At 39.2% G+C, this 14,202-nt stretch overlaps 1 protein-coding gene and 1 pseudogene across 2 annotated transcripts in view; one reads left to right on the forward strand and one right to left on the reverse strand.

The window, feature by feature from the left end:
• LOC139953059 (dual 3',5'-cyclic-AMP and -GMP phosphodiesterase 11-like) overlaps nucleotides 1-8,650 on the reverse strand; it is a 151,103-nt gene extending 142,453 nt beyond the window's left edge. For both annotated transcript variants that reach the window (XM_071952463.1, XM_071952462.1), the window contains exon 1: nucleotides 7,558-8,650. In XM_071952463.1, coding sequence (XP_071808564.1) covers nucleotides 7,558-8,355 — 798 coding nt within the window. In that variant the 5' untranslated portion in view covers nucleotides 8,356-8,650. The remainder of the gene's footprint in view (nucleotides 1-7,557) is intronic.
• LOC139953061 (uncharacterized) lies at nucleotides 8,404-11,048 on the forward strand (annotated as a pseudogene).
• The last annotated feature ends 3,154 nt before the right edge of the window (nucleotides 11,049-14,202 follow it).

Genomic DNA, 14,202 nt, shown 5'->3' on the forward strand with positions numbered 1-14,202 from the left:
AGAGATGATTGTGAAGGCATTGGAATAAGAATAGCGGCACCAGATTTTTAGAGATCGCAACACTCCAATTGGTTGAGGTACAACTGAGGTTCAAATATTTTAAATAAAAACCTTTAAGATGACGTCATGTTACAGGTGATGACGTCGTCATCATACGTCAGTATAATATGCAGCAGAACCTTGCAGCAATGTCTTTTGCATAACTGAAGTGAAAGTTTCAGTGCAATTGCTTACTGGGAACATTGCAAACAAGTGCTAAGAACGAAACATGCGTTATTTCAATGACTTCCTGTCTAAAAAGTACAATAAAAAGAATTAAAATAAAAACTTTCACAAAAACAAGAACTGTTTCGCTGCACTGTGCTACGAAACAGCTAATTTAATATGAGTAACAGATTTTAGAAGCCATTACAACAGCTTTTAAAAGAGAGCCTGTAAAAATAACATCAGAACAAAAAATACAAGGTTTAATGTTTGTTACTAGGGATATTGTTTTAAAGCCATTGGACACTTACGGTAAACAGTATAGTCCAAAGGCCCACACGCCGTGTATCACAACTTAAAAAAAATAAACAAACCTGTGAAAATATAGGCTCAATTGGTCACCAGAGTCGGGAAAAAATAACGGGGAAAACCCACCCTTGTTTCTGCACGTTTCGCCGTGTCATGACATGTGTTTAAAATAAATTTGTAATTCTCGACAACGAGAATTGATAATTGTTTTAATGTTTTCTCGAAAAGTCAAGCATTTCATGGAATAATATTTCAAGAGAAGTCTTTCACCATTACCTTCTGTAAACCCTGTAAGTTATTTGTAAATCTGTAAACCTTTTTCTTCTGTGGCGAAAGTATACATGTGTAATGGCTTTAAAAAGGTGTTCAACTCGGACCATTGGTTTAACCGACAACTCAGCCTACATGTATATTCCGACAACTCAGCCCATATTCAATAGCCCTTTAGTTCCAACACCCCTATATTCCTACACCCCTACATATATATATTCTGACGACCCTATATTCTGACGACCCTATATTCTGACGACCCTATATTCTGACGACCCTATATTCTGACACCCCTATGTTCCGACACCCCTATATTCCTACACCCCTACATATATATATTCTGACGACCCTATATTCTGACACCCCTATGTTCCGACACCCCTATGTTCAGAAATCTCAGCCTACGTATGTTCCAACAACTCAGCTTATAATATTCAATAGCCCTATGTTCTGACACCGACACCACTATTCCGACACCCTTCAAAGATGTTTCGACAACTAAAACCTACATTCCGACACCATGTTCCGACACCCCTATATTCTAACAAGTTATTTTTGCACATAAATACTCTGATCAAAAACACAACTTAAGTCTGAACATTCATGTTGAATTTATACTATTTTTAAAAGTGATGGAATCGAGATATTCTAATCACACATGAATTTAGTATACACGTATTGACTGGCAATGAGGTAACTAGTGTACATGTACGTCTATTCCCCCGCGAGAGACTTTGAGTGACCAGAAGAGCGACCTAGGAAATAGGCCCCTCTTCTGGTCACTCTTCTGGTCCCCTACTACCTAGTTACCGAATTATGCCAGTCAATATGTGTTTTATTTGTGAAATAAGAACAGAAATCTGGAAAAGAAAGGAAGTTTTGTAGTTGCTGTTCACGGTTCAAGTCAAGAGAGGGCGCTCCAACCAGGCACTATTTTCAAAGACTAGTGCCCGCTCGGGAACTAGTTCCCGCAAATGCACACGCGCGATCACTAGACTATATTAGTTCATCCCACGTGACCGTGTTTTAGCCAACCAGAATACAGAAAAAGCAAGAGGTGTGTTATAATGCTTGTTAAGGCATGTATTTCATTTGATTTTGTGGCTATAGCCTAAACATGAGTTGTGGCTACCCCCGAGTAAGCCAACAATAAAATATTCGGTAAGCCTACTTTACTAACTGTTCTTTGTTATATGCGTGTCCGTGTTGATTACATTTCGTGGGCCTTCAATTTATTCTAACTTTCCCAAGCCTTAATAAAAATAATAATAATAATATAATATTTAAAATTTATATTGCGCCCCAATACAAAATGATCAAAGGTGCAGAACAAAAAGAGTAGAGAGTGGAAGAAAAGGACAAAGAAAAAAGACTGGTCACCAGGCCAGTGCCCAAACAGAAGTATGGGGATACATCTGTCCCGCCAACAGTGAACTAAGTAATAGTTACTTATTACATAGGCCTATCCCTGCTGGCATCAGTAATGTTTTGACCTTTTCAGGAGACAGACACCTCTAACCCTATCTATGCTAAAATTCTAAACTAACTCGTACACGTGGGTCAAACTTGATGGGCTTGCACAGTTTTATCGGAATTCCGATAAAAGGGCATGCATGATGTGGGCTTGTCATTCTAAACATTGGCCAATCACAGGCACGATTGAGAATGACAACGTATTACTGCTAGCAATCATGCCATGTCCATGTGTGTATGTATACATTGTGTGTACGCTGTACGCTAGCTGTATGGACATGTACTGTACACGTGCTTTTTATAGAAGTGTCGGGAGCGTGGTGTCGCTATGATGTAAGGGTCTGAATGCGCTGCCTGACGATATAAGGCTACACCGGTGAGCCGGACAAGCCTTGCTTGGTCAGTACGGTGTTGAACAACTTACATGTAGAAGAGAGGAGGGGTTCCTTGGCCCCATTGTCTTGCATTTCATTATTACACAAGGACTAGCATCATAAGTATTTAAGTATGTAGCTGGTAGATTTGTCCGTGAATTGGAAGCTGCTTTACTATAAAAGTAACGTTGAAGTGTAGTAGTATGGCAAGAGTTAGTTTATGAAATTGATCTTGTTTTTCACACGCCATCTTCTACCGTCTGGTATGTTTTCGACCAACACATAATTTATTTTCGATCCCCAACTTTGATTTACCGCGAGAAACGTAACAAATAATAAGTCTACATTAAAGACAAAATAAACAGCTGGGTTTCTTATCTCATCTACCATGTACTGGTCTGAAATGGGAAAAACAGAATGTTATTAAGTGTTTGTGCTTTAAGGGATGGGGACGTGTGTTGTACTGTCATATGCCCAACATCTAAGAATTCTAACCAAGTAGCCATCTTGCCGGAAACCCATGACACATGGATACTTTTTTAACCTTTCTCGAACACATTTCACACACTGTATGGTGTATTTGTCTTCCTTCCATTTCTAAATCCATGATTGATGCATTAAACTTGGTTGTTTTATCTTGTTGAAAGCTTCTGTAGTTCCATTACCATTTTTTGCATACAACATGCACGACAAGCACGTGCGAGTGCTTGCAGAGTGCTTGCAGAACGTTGTGATTGACATCGCAGCGAGAGTTTATAGGTCAACCAACAACCAATGAGAACGGGTTGTAAACACTAGCATAATGAGCTCCGCCCTAAATTTTGGCAGATACAAAACCATCAAGGTGCTACAGTACGTGTACGTGTACCATCCCATACAGATGGTAATGTACAATGTACAGTACGTATGTGTGTACCGTACAAAAAGCTGTACACGTATATGCACTGTGTTATGGGGGTGCGCTGGCGGAATTCAGTGATGGGGACTGGGATTTTGCAGGTCGCGGCTGGGTGTACCGCCTTGATCAAGGCTATAATCAAGATGACTGGTCACAAATGAATTCATTTTAAAAGAGTCTTGTGTAAGGAACTGACTAATGCGTTTGATGTTATGAAGTATGAAAAAAGGCAGCAGAGCAAGCTTTATTGATGTGGGTCTTCATTGTAAGTTCAGAATCGAACCAAGACCCCAAATTACAAACACATGTTGTGGGAAAAACAGTACAGTGTAGCTTCACCAATAATAATATCAGAAAAATTAATTTTCTTCAACTGCTGTTTTGATCCGATGATCAAAAATTCACTTTTAGCATCATTAATTAGAAGCTGGTCATGTAACATCCATTGCTTGATGTCCTTTATGCAATCTTCGATTATAGTCACAGCAGCTTGACAAGATTTGTCGTCGTCGGGTCTAAAAGATAGATACAGCTGTGTGTCATCGGCATAGCAGTGAACATCAGGCAGATGGTGCTCAATGATGCCAAACAATTTAGAGGCATAGACAATAAACAGGAATGGTCCTAAGCAGGATCCCTGAGGAACACCACAGTTGATGTTTACTTCTCTGATAAGGTACCTTGAATGGATACACGTTGACTTCTATCTGACAAATAGGACGAAAACCAATCAAGGGCCTTGCCAGTGACTCCACATTTAGACTGAAGACGTTTCAACAGAATTACATGATCAAAAGTATCGAACACTGCACTCAGGTCTAAAAGGACGAGCAGAATAACATGTTGGGAATTCATCCTCATCAGTAAATAATTTTAAACCTTAATAAGAGCAGTGTCTGTACTGTGATGCTTCAGGTAAGATGATTGGAGAACCAGAAACATGGAGTGCTTTGACATACATGTATACATGTATGACTATAAAGTTGGTCACAAACAGCCCTCTCAGTTAATTTAGAAATAAATTGTAACTTACAATTCAAAACTCAGCTCAAATTCCATTTGTTTTCTATTGCCTACTGTTCAGTTTAATCCTTTTGTTTGCTTATTGTTAGTGTATTTATTGTTAATTGGTTGCTTAATTTTTGTTTGCCTTTTGTTTTTTGTAAAGCGCATTGGTATTTCTTTCAGGTATGAAATGCGCTATATAAGAATTAGCTATTATTATTTATTATTAAGTTACTGATTGGGCGGTAGTTTTCTAATTTCATGTCAAGATTGGGTTTCTTTAATAAAGGGCATATAAGCTTCTTTCCAGTCAGTAGGAAATGTACCAGAAACTAATGATGAGTTTATAATGTTGGTAGTTACTGGAAGCAAAACATCAAGGCACTCACCCACAAGGTTAGTAGGCATGGGATCCAGAGCGCATGATCCCTTAGAAGAATTGACAACAAGCTGTTTTACCTGTGACTCAGTTAATGGTATGAAACTATCAAACAGGATATTACTGGACATTGTTTCAGGTGTAAAAGAAAATGGTCTGTCAACAGAGGTTGAAACTTCTAAGTCATCAAGTTTAGCATGAATAGCCTTGTAGATATTTTCTTCACAAAAAAGGTACCCATATCATTAGCAAGAGTAAGTTTATCTTTAAAAGGTGGATAGAGGACGTCAACACTATGCCCAAGTAGCTTTTTAGATGCTTTAGATAATTTCATCTGGTCGGAACTATTACTTTCGATAAAGTCTTTGCAAAAATTGCAGCGAGCTTTGTTAAGAAGAAAGGTAACCTTATTTCTTAAAAGCTTATATTTTTGCACCGGTGTGTTATTTCTTTCATTTGCCCCCCCCCCCCCCCAAAAAAAAAAAGAATAATAACATGTTAACAATTAATAATATTCGCGCGTGTACACTCATTTGTCCATAAAAGGGTGTTGTTTCCAGCAATATCCTACCTGGACGCTGAATTCATGCGCGCGTTTTAACGCACAAAGAACAGCTATCGTCCATGATCATTTGCCTCCTTTGACCCCAGTAAAGGCGCTGAACCAGACCATTATCTCAAAGATCAGTAGTGATTAACGCACGAAAGAAATTGGAGCCATCAAAAGCTCAAATATGGCCCCTGAACATGTCTGGAAGTATCGCCGAGAGAAAAGTCACAAACTTTTGACAATTTTAGTCGTTTAATTGGTTAATATCGAGAATAACAGTGTTTGGACCCGGTCTTCACTGCGCGGTAATGACCTTGGTTGGTGGCTGGCCGTGTTAAGGTCCGTTAAGATCACCGTGGCTGGACTGTTAACAGACCTCACCTCTGGCTCGGTCCGTAAACAGAACCAGCCACCAACCAAGTCATACCACGGAGTAAAGACAGGGTCCTCGCACTGATATGTTATTCCCTAAATAGCAACCACTCCATAACCACATTATATTGAGGACCTGGGGCCTATTTCACAAAGCAATATTAGGCCTATAGGGCCTACAATTAATTGCAAGACAAATTGTAAGTATTACCCTAGTGATTTGTATTGTGACATCAAACTTTACTTAGCAACTGCGATTGATTTGCAGTTATAATCAATCTGTAGCTCTTTGTGAAATCAGCCCCTGGTCAGTCACCAACCAAGGTCATTACCACACTGTGAAGAAACAAACATCACAATGTTAATTCCTAACTATAACAACCCTTACATCACATTTTCACTAGAAAGCCGCACAAACAGATAGGGCCTACATGCATTAAACATCATGTGTAGTAAACTAATGGCACCAATCTGTTGCAACAGCAGCTCTCCGAGTCTTGGTACAGAACAGGCTCATGTTGATGTCTGTACAGTATCCTGGTGTCATGTGTTTTCAGTAGGATAACAGGAAAATTGTTCACAATCAAAAACTGAATGTTTTTTTTTTCAATTCATCTATCCAATTTTTTAACAATAACATTAACACTTCATGGTGTGTTGAAATTTTTTAAGTTTTGGTTTTACGTTGCGAGAGATAGTCCGCCATTAACAGTGCTTATATGCATGCACGACATTGGAGCAACGTCATGTTTTCACACCTTTCATTGGTTGGTATTTTATTGAATATTCGAAGCTAGTATGGCGTGCAAAATAAATCCAAAATATTATTCAATTACTATTAAAAAATTAATTACATTTTTGTCCTAAGGCATTATAAATGGCTACTATATTAGAATCCAGAGATATCATAAGGCATGAAAGTAAGACAACCCACCCCCCTTAAAACACACAGACACTTCATAACAATTCGTTTTCCCCCATTCAAGACCAGTAATGTTTGGTTTTAGGTGATAAGAAACCAATCTATGATATTTTCTCTTTAATGTAGACATAATATTACGCCTATCGGAATTTATTACAGTATGCAGTTAATAAAATAAAAATTGTTTTAAAGTATTTTAATTTTTCCCCATATTGGCACACCATAGAATCCCAAACAGTAACCACCTCACGTGATCCATCTAGTGACTAAAGCAGAATGAAACTCAATCTAGCAGATAGTCATTTTGTTTTGAACTTTCGAGGTTGGATGATGTTTCTTTGACTCATTTGAATGTTGGCATAATAATGCACTAGTGATTTGTACCCAAAATCATTCAATCGTTTGAGCATACAAAAAACCAACGACAGGAAACTTTATTCTCAGCTTGATTAAGCCTGATGAAAATACAGACCGTGAGTAAACTGCATAGCTTCTGTCACCGGTGCAGCTTGCACAATCTCGCGGTAAACGGGAATCAAAGTTGGGGTTCGAAAACATATGAGGGTCGATAACGTATGACGCAACGAAAGGTAAAATGTAGGTGTTTGGGATGTTTCAAAACAAACATGTACGCATGATCATGAAAAAAACTCAGACTTATTTCTATTCTCCCTCGGCTTTGCCTTGACCCTTGGGAATATAGGACGAGGCAAGGTCGAGTCACAGCTTTAACCATTATAGCACTCAAAAGCAGTCAATACATGTAGGACTTTGTATCAGTACATGTACATTTATTTTTACCTCGTAAGCATTGGCAATGTTAACTGCCTCTCCTGTTTTAGCAACATATCCAATTATTCCTTTCCCCCAAGACACTCGTACTTCTTCCTTTCCAGCCACTTCTACAGTAGATTCGCTTGTCACATCAAATAACTTTGAGCCTAGATAACACTGTTCTGTTCCTTTTCCATAAACGAGAAAGAGTGATCCCCGGTCAGCCTTGGTAAGGATCAACACATTTTGAAGAATTTTGTGGCACAATGAGTTCAAGTCAAGGTCATTAGCAATATCTTTAACTAGTTCCATGAGCACTGCCCTATCGTCCAGTTGCTTAAGCTCGCTGATGGACTTCCGTGATCGTGTTGGTGACGATCTGGAATTGCCTTGGAGGTGAAGATGGCTTGTGCCGAGGAAGCTTGGAGCCCCATCGACAGTAGATATCATTCTACCAAGTGAACCACCAGAACCCTGAACTTCAAATTCGGATGCAGAAACCTTTCGCACTGGAGTGTTACTTCCAGAGGAGCTACTAGGTGAATGCGGAGACTCAGCTACTGGGGGTTTAGTGGTTTGAGAAACAGCTCGAGCAATGTACCATCCGTCGATCATGCTACGGGTGGCCTTACGTGCAAAGTAATCGTGCGAGAATTCTGGATGCGAGTCCAGCCATTTTTCCATATGATCGTACTCACCGCTACGATCGCCGTTGTTGTCGGGTATGGGGTCCCCGTTTCCCGGTTGCGGCCCCATTATTGGCCTTAATAACGACAACAGATTCACTCTTTGTTCAACCCGGTCAGGCCCCGGTGACCGAGCCATTAGTTCCTGCAGATTCCAGTTTATATTGCAATTGTTTCTAGCTACATAATGTTGATAGTTATTCTTGTTGGCGGCACGGATATCATCATCAAGATCTCAAGCTCCATCTCCTCGGCGCATCCTACATGTAATGTACATAAGTCGCACTGTACACGTTGAACGTACAAAAAACATGTTCAACTTATTACTGCACTGACGACTTTCCCACCGTCAACCTGGCACTACGTACATGTACATACGTGTAGTATAGGGCAGCCTGTCTGCTGTGTGTGATGATGATGCTGTGGATGAGCTGCCTAGCCTTTTAGTGTTTTGACTGTGTTGTTTGTACGTGGTGACGTGGTGAGGATCGGGTATATAGGATGGATGGGCTGCCAATCTTGAGTAGAGTAGATCATGTGACCGGTTTCCGTTTGTGCTGATGATAAGTAGATGAAGTTGGTTGACATTGACATCTGCGTGAGATGATGGTGAAAAAAGGTGGAGCACTTCACCCAAGAAGTGAGCAACACTAACGTCCAACAATTTGTTTGTCTAAAAATATTAATCGAGTGTATACGAGCAATTCCATTCTACTCAAGAACGACAAGTGTTTTTCTTTTGCAAGAGACTATATCAGATTTTTTGCCGATTTGACTCAACATTTTTGATTTAAAATTCATTTAGTATTTTGATGCGGGTCTAGAAAGTTACAAGCTTTCATTTGAGCCATTGCTCGAAAAAGTCCGCCAATTATTAGTAGCAGTGAATAGATAAAGTGCTCAAATGATCCCGACAATATAATACGTGATCAATTCTTATGTGTTTTATAGGAAACGTTTTACATTTTTGTCATGGTTCCTGACCATTAAAAGTAAAAGTTAAACTTTTTTCCGTTAGGGTGATACTCAAACACCATTCACTCAAAAAAATCTAGTTTACACTATATAGTACTTGTCAAAGACCCGTCTTCTCACTTGTTGTATCTCAACATAAGTATGCATAAAATAACAAACCTGTGCAAATTTGAGCTCAATTGGTCATCAAAGTTGAAGATAATAATGGGAAAAAACCTCTTGTAACACGAAGTTGTGTGCTTTCAGATGCTTGATTTCGAGATCTCAAATTCTAAACTTGAGGTCTCGAAATCAAATTCGTGGAAAATTACTCCTTTCTCGAACACTAAGTCACTTCAGAGAGAGCCGTTTCTCACAATTTATACTATCAACCTCATTACTCATTACCAAGTAAGGTTTTATGCTAATAACTATTTTGAGTAATTACCAATAGTGTCCACTGCGTTTAAGTAGGATTTGAAAACTTTGCATGGTGGAAATACGATATGGAAAGGTTTGCGGTAACAACACCATCAATTCCTTCAAACGGGTAAATTAATGTGCACTTGGTCGGGTTTGAGTCTGTCAGTTGAAGTTGTAAATTGAGAATAAAAATGAGGGGGAAACATGACGATCGATAGTTTGATAAAAGTATAAAAACGTTTCTGATTGAAATGCAAATAAAGCAAACTAATAATACTTTACATTTTTGTCGATCAAATGCCCTAATAATTTTATTATGATAATGACATTATTTCTAAACAAAAGCTCGGACGAGAAATTGTATTGGATTCAGGTGCATTGAGAAACTGACAATATATTAACTTAAATATAAAACAAGAGTCGCTCCTATAATTAAAAATTCGAGTAGGCCTAAACTAAGACTAGAGTGAGAACTACATATCCTGGTGTCATGTGTTTTCAGTAGGATAACAGGAAAATTGTTCACAATCAAAAACTGAATGTTTTTTTTTAAATCATCTATCAAATTTTTTAACAATAACGCTTACACTTCATGGTGTGTTGAAATTTTTAAATTTTTGATTTACGTTGCGAGAGACAGTCCGCCATTAACAGTGCTTAATGCATGCACGACATTGGAGCAACGTCATATGTTTTCACACCTTTCATTGGTTGGTATTTTATTGAATATTCAGAAGCTAGTATGGTGTGCAAAATAAATCAACAATGATATTCAATTTAATAACATTTTTGTCCTAAGGCATCCAGAATGTCCAACGCACCTCTGTTCATGTCATTGTCAAGCGCAAGAAGTACGACTCCATCACATCTGAACTCACTGCTCTTCACTGGCTCCCTATACAACAGCGTATCAAATTCAAAGTTCTTCTTCTTGTGTACAAAGCTCTCCATAAACAGTCGCCATCCTACATATCTGACTTACTCTGCAACCACAACGCACTGCAGCTTAGATCATCCACATCTTCTAATCAGTTTATTATGCCCAGAACCCATGCTGTGTCATTTGCAGATCGCTCACTCTCCTGTTTTGGACCAAAGGAATGGAACAGTCTCCCTAACCACATCAAGGATGTTATTAAACACTGTTCTCATTTTCAAGAAACTCCTCAAATGTTTTCTATTCCAACAAGTGTATCAACATTAACTTCATCCAACTGTCTTGAGCGCCTTTGAACAACTTTGGTTGATTTTGGCGCTATATAAATTATCTCTGATTGATTGATTGATTGATTGATTGATTGGCTACTATATTAGAATCCAGAGACATCATAAGGCATGAAAGTAAAACACCCAACCCCCCTTGAAGCACACACACTTCATAACAATCCGTTTCCCCCATTTCAGACCAGTAATGTTTGGTTTCAGGAGATAAGAAACCAATCTATGATATTTTCTCTTTAAAGTAGTTATTATTATGCAATTAAAAGACAGAGACATCATAATGCATGAAAGTAAAACACCCAACCCCCCTTGAAGCACACACACTTCATAACAATCCGTTTCCCCCATTTCAAACCAGTAATGTTTGGTTTCAGAAGATAAGAAACCAATATTATTATGCAATTAAAAAAAAAACAGTTTTTGTCATTTTCACTTAAAATATTTTAATTTTTTCCCCATATTGGCACAACATAGAATCCCAAATAGTAACCACCTCACGTGATCCATCTAGTGATTAATGCAGAATGAAACTCAATCTAGCAGATAGTAATTTTGTTTTGAACTTTCAAAGTTGGATGATGTTTCTTTGACTCATTTGAATGTTGGCATAATAATGCACTAGTGATTTTTACCAAAAATCAATCATTTTATAAATGTTTGAGCATAACCAACGACAGGAAACTTTATTCTTAGTGTAACCTGGGAAAATGGAACACTTAGAGATTTACTAAATAAAATTGAACTTCTAAAAATAAACGCTTTGGGGAACTCGCTTGCAATGAGAAGTGTAAATCAATTTGATAAAAAAAGAAAGAAACAATGACCACTGACTTTTAGGAACAAGGAAAAATCGTATTTATTTGGTCCACTCAAAAACTCACATAGAAATATGGAGAAGAAACCACACAACTGCAATAAGTTTAACTGGAAAGCCTTCTTAAGATAGATTCAACAATTTATATATCTGTTTTCAGATCAAGAACACTTGTGAAAACTAATGAGTTGACTATACTCCCTGAGTGACAATGTTGAAATAAACCGTGGCCTTGAATTGAATCACAAACTAATATAAACCCAGCAGAATTTAACTGTAGGATAGGCTAGTAATAAAAAAAACAAAATATGAAAACCTAAACAAACAAAAACCAACACAGTATCAAAGCGAGTTACAAACTAAATCACAATAGCTTTGAAAACCAAATCCACAACAGACCAAGCAAGGGGCAGATGAAATTGAAGCAAGAGCAGAACTTTGTGTGGTGTTCACTCTTTACTGCCGGTCTGCATACTGAGTGTGTGGCTTGCATTAGGAAAGTTTTAGCACATGTTTTATTGTTCTAGAAAGTTCTAATTAGAGAGTGCATCAAGGTGTTACTTAACCAGAGGGGGGGGGGGGGGGGGGGGCTAAAAAGAGAAAGTGTTTATCCAGGGGGGAAAACTAAAATAAACAAATGGTTATATACCAATTAATGTATTGTAGTTTTCTTTGTGTTACCCTCAACAATGGACATTTAAAAATGGTTATTACTTAGCCCTGTCACACTAGCATGATTAAGCCTGATGAAAATACAGACCGTGAGTAAACTGCATAGCTTCTGTCACCAGTGCAGCTTGCACAATCTCGCGGTAAACGGTAATCAAAGTTGGGGTTCGAAAACATATGAGGGTCGATAACGTATGACGCTACGATACTCGCTATTAGAGGGAAAAGGACAAGAAAGATAAAACAAAATTTCCCCCCTAAATATTCCCCCTAAAACTTGGTTCATAGATCCGCACTTGAAGATGCTGTCAACCTAGAAGGTTCTACTGCTGCTCACATTTTACAGATGTTCTGTTCCGTTCTGTATGCCTCTTATTGGCCTAAGATTGTACCACAGAGCATAATCTGGTTTTGCTTTTGTTTTAATGTTTTATTGTGTGATTTTAAAATGTTTCAGTGAAATCTCCTTTTTATATTGTAGAATTATATTTGTATCGTTGGCAGGGGCCACAGGGGTCTGTTTTCACACATCTTTTGATGACAGTTTTATACTTTTGTTTTAAGTTGACAGCCCCTGATGCGACTTATATTGTAGGCCTAATGTCTCAAGATTTAAAATAAATAATAAAAGTAAATAAAAGTCATTACTTGATACTAGTCGCAGCGTTAAAAAAAAGTCGCCGCGTAAGTGTCCTTATACGGGTGTGGGATTCGAACGACCTTTGCTGTTGTAGGAATAGGCCGGAGAAGAATATTGAAGTATTTTGTTTTTCATAACACAATGCCAAACTATGGTGTGCAGTATAAACGCAGTGGGAACAGGATCCTGGACACGAGTTCCTAGGATAACAAGCGTCGTGCTGAGTTTTCGGGATGTTATTTTTCTAGAATCTGAAGTTAGGTTGTCTGCGATGTATCTGATTAATTTTCAAGAGGCTCACGAGAGACTTCTGAATATTTAGCATATACCACTGAAGGCAGTTCATTTAAGCATTGCACCCTACCCTGAATATCTGACCTCACTGCGATTCAAGGCTCTTGAAATGAATAACGCTAGGGGAGAGACCGGTCTGGAGGCAGGCCCTGGCGTTATTCACGAGCCTCGAAGTGTGACAGTGCCATGGACAGTGTCATATCTATACTGGGTGCGTTCGTTTAGCTTCCCTGGGTCGACCCCGGTGTGTGGTGTTTTCTTTTGCAGGACGAACGGCAGATATATACCCACAATCGTCCTGGAAAAAAAATCCCGCTACACACCGGGGTCGACCCAGGGAAGCTAAACGAACGCACCCACTATTAAAGCCGTAACCCGCGCCATCACAGGCCGTGTCCGAAACGGCAACTTCGGCTACAGCTATGGCTAGATCGCGCGCGTCTGCCTATTCTTCAACACTGGTAGACGCGCTGATCTAGACGTAGCTGTAGCCGAAGTTGTCGTTTCGGACACGGCCGAACTATGGTGTGCAGTATAAACGCAGTGGGAACAGGATCCTGGAACAGGATCCTGGACACGAGTTCCTAGGATAACAAGCGTCCGAAGGCCGTGTCCGAAACGACGACTTCGGCTACAGCTACGTCTAGATCAGCGCGACTACCAGTGTTGAAGAATAGGCAGACGCGCGCGATCTAGCCGTAGCTGTAGCCGAAGTAGCCGTTTCGGACACGGCCTAAAATTAGAAGGTCCAGTGGTATGGCATCCTTGTGGAATTCAACACGGTTGTGTCGTTTCAGACGTCAGGTTGCAAGTCTACAAAACCCTGACCCGAACGCCCTCTTACTACGAGTTGTCTGATTGGCTGGATTGAGCGATATCTCCTTACATTATAAGTTATCACACAAGCGCGAGTGGAATACGGAAAAATATAGCACTTCTGCGTCCCATATCCAACGAGGCCGAAGGCCGAG

The sequence above is a fragment of the Asterias amurensis genome, chromosome 21 (genome assembly GCF_032118995.1).
Source record: "Asterias amurensis chromosome 21, ASM3211899v1".
Lineage (NCBI taxonomy): Eukaryota > Metazoa > Echinodermata > Asteroidea > Forcipulatida > Asteriidae > Asterias > Asterias amurensis.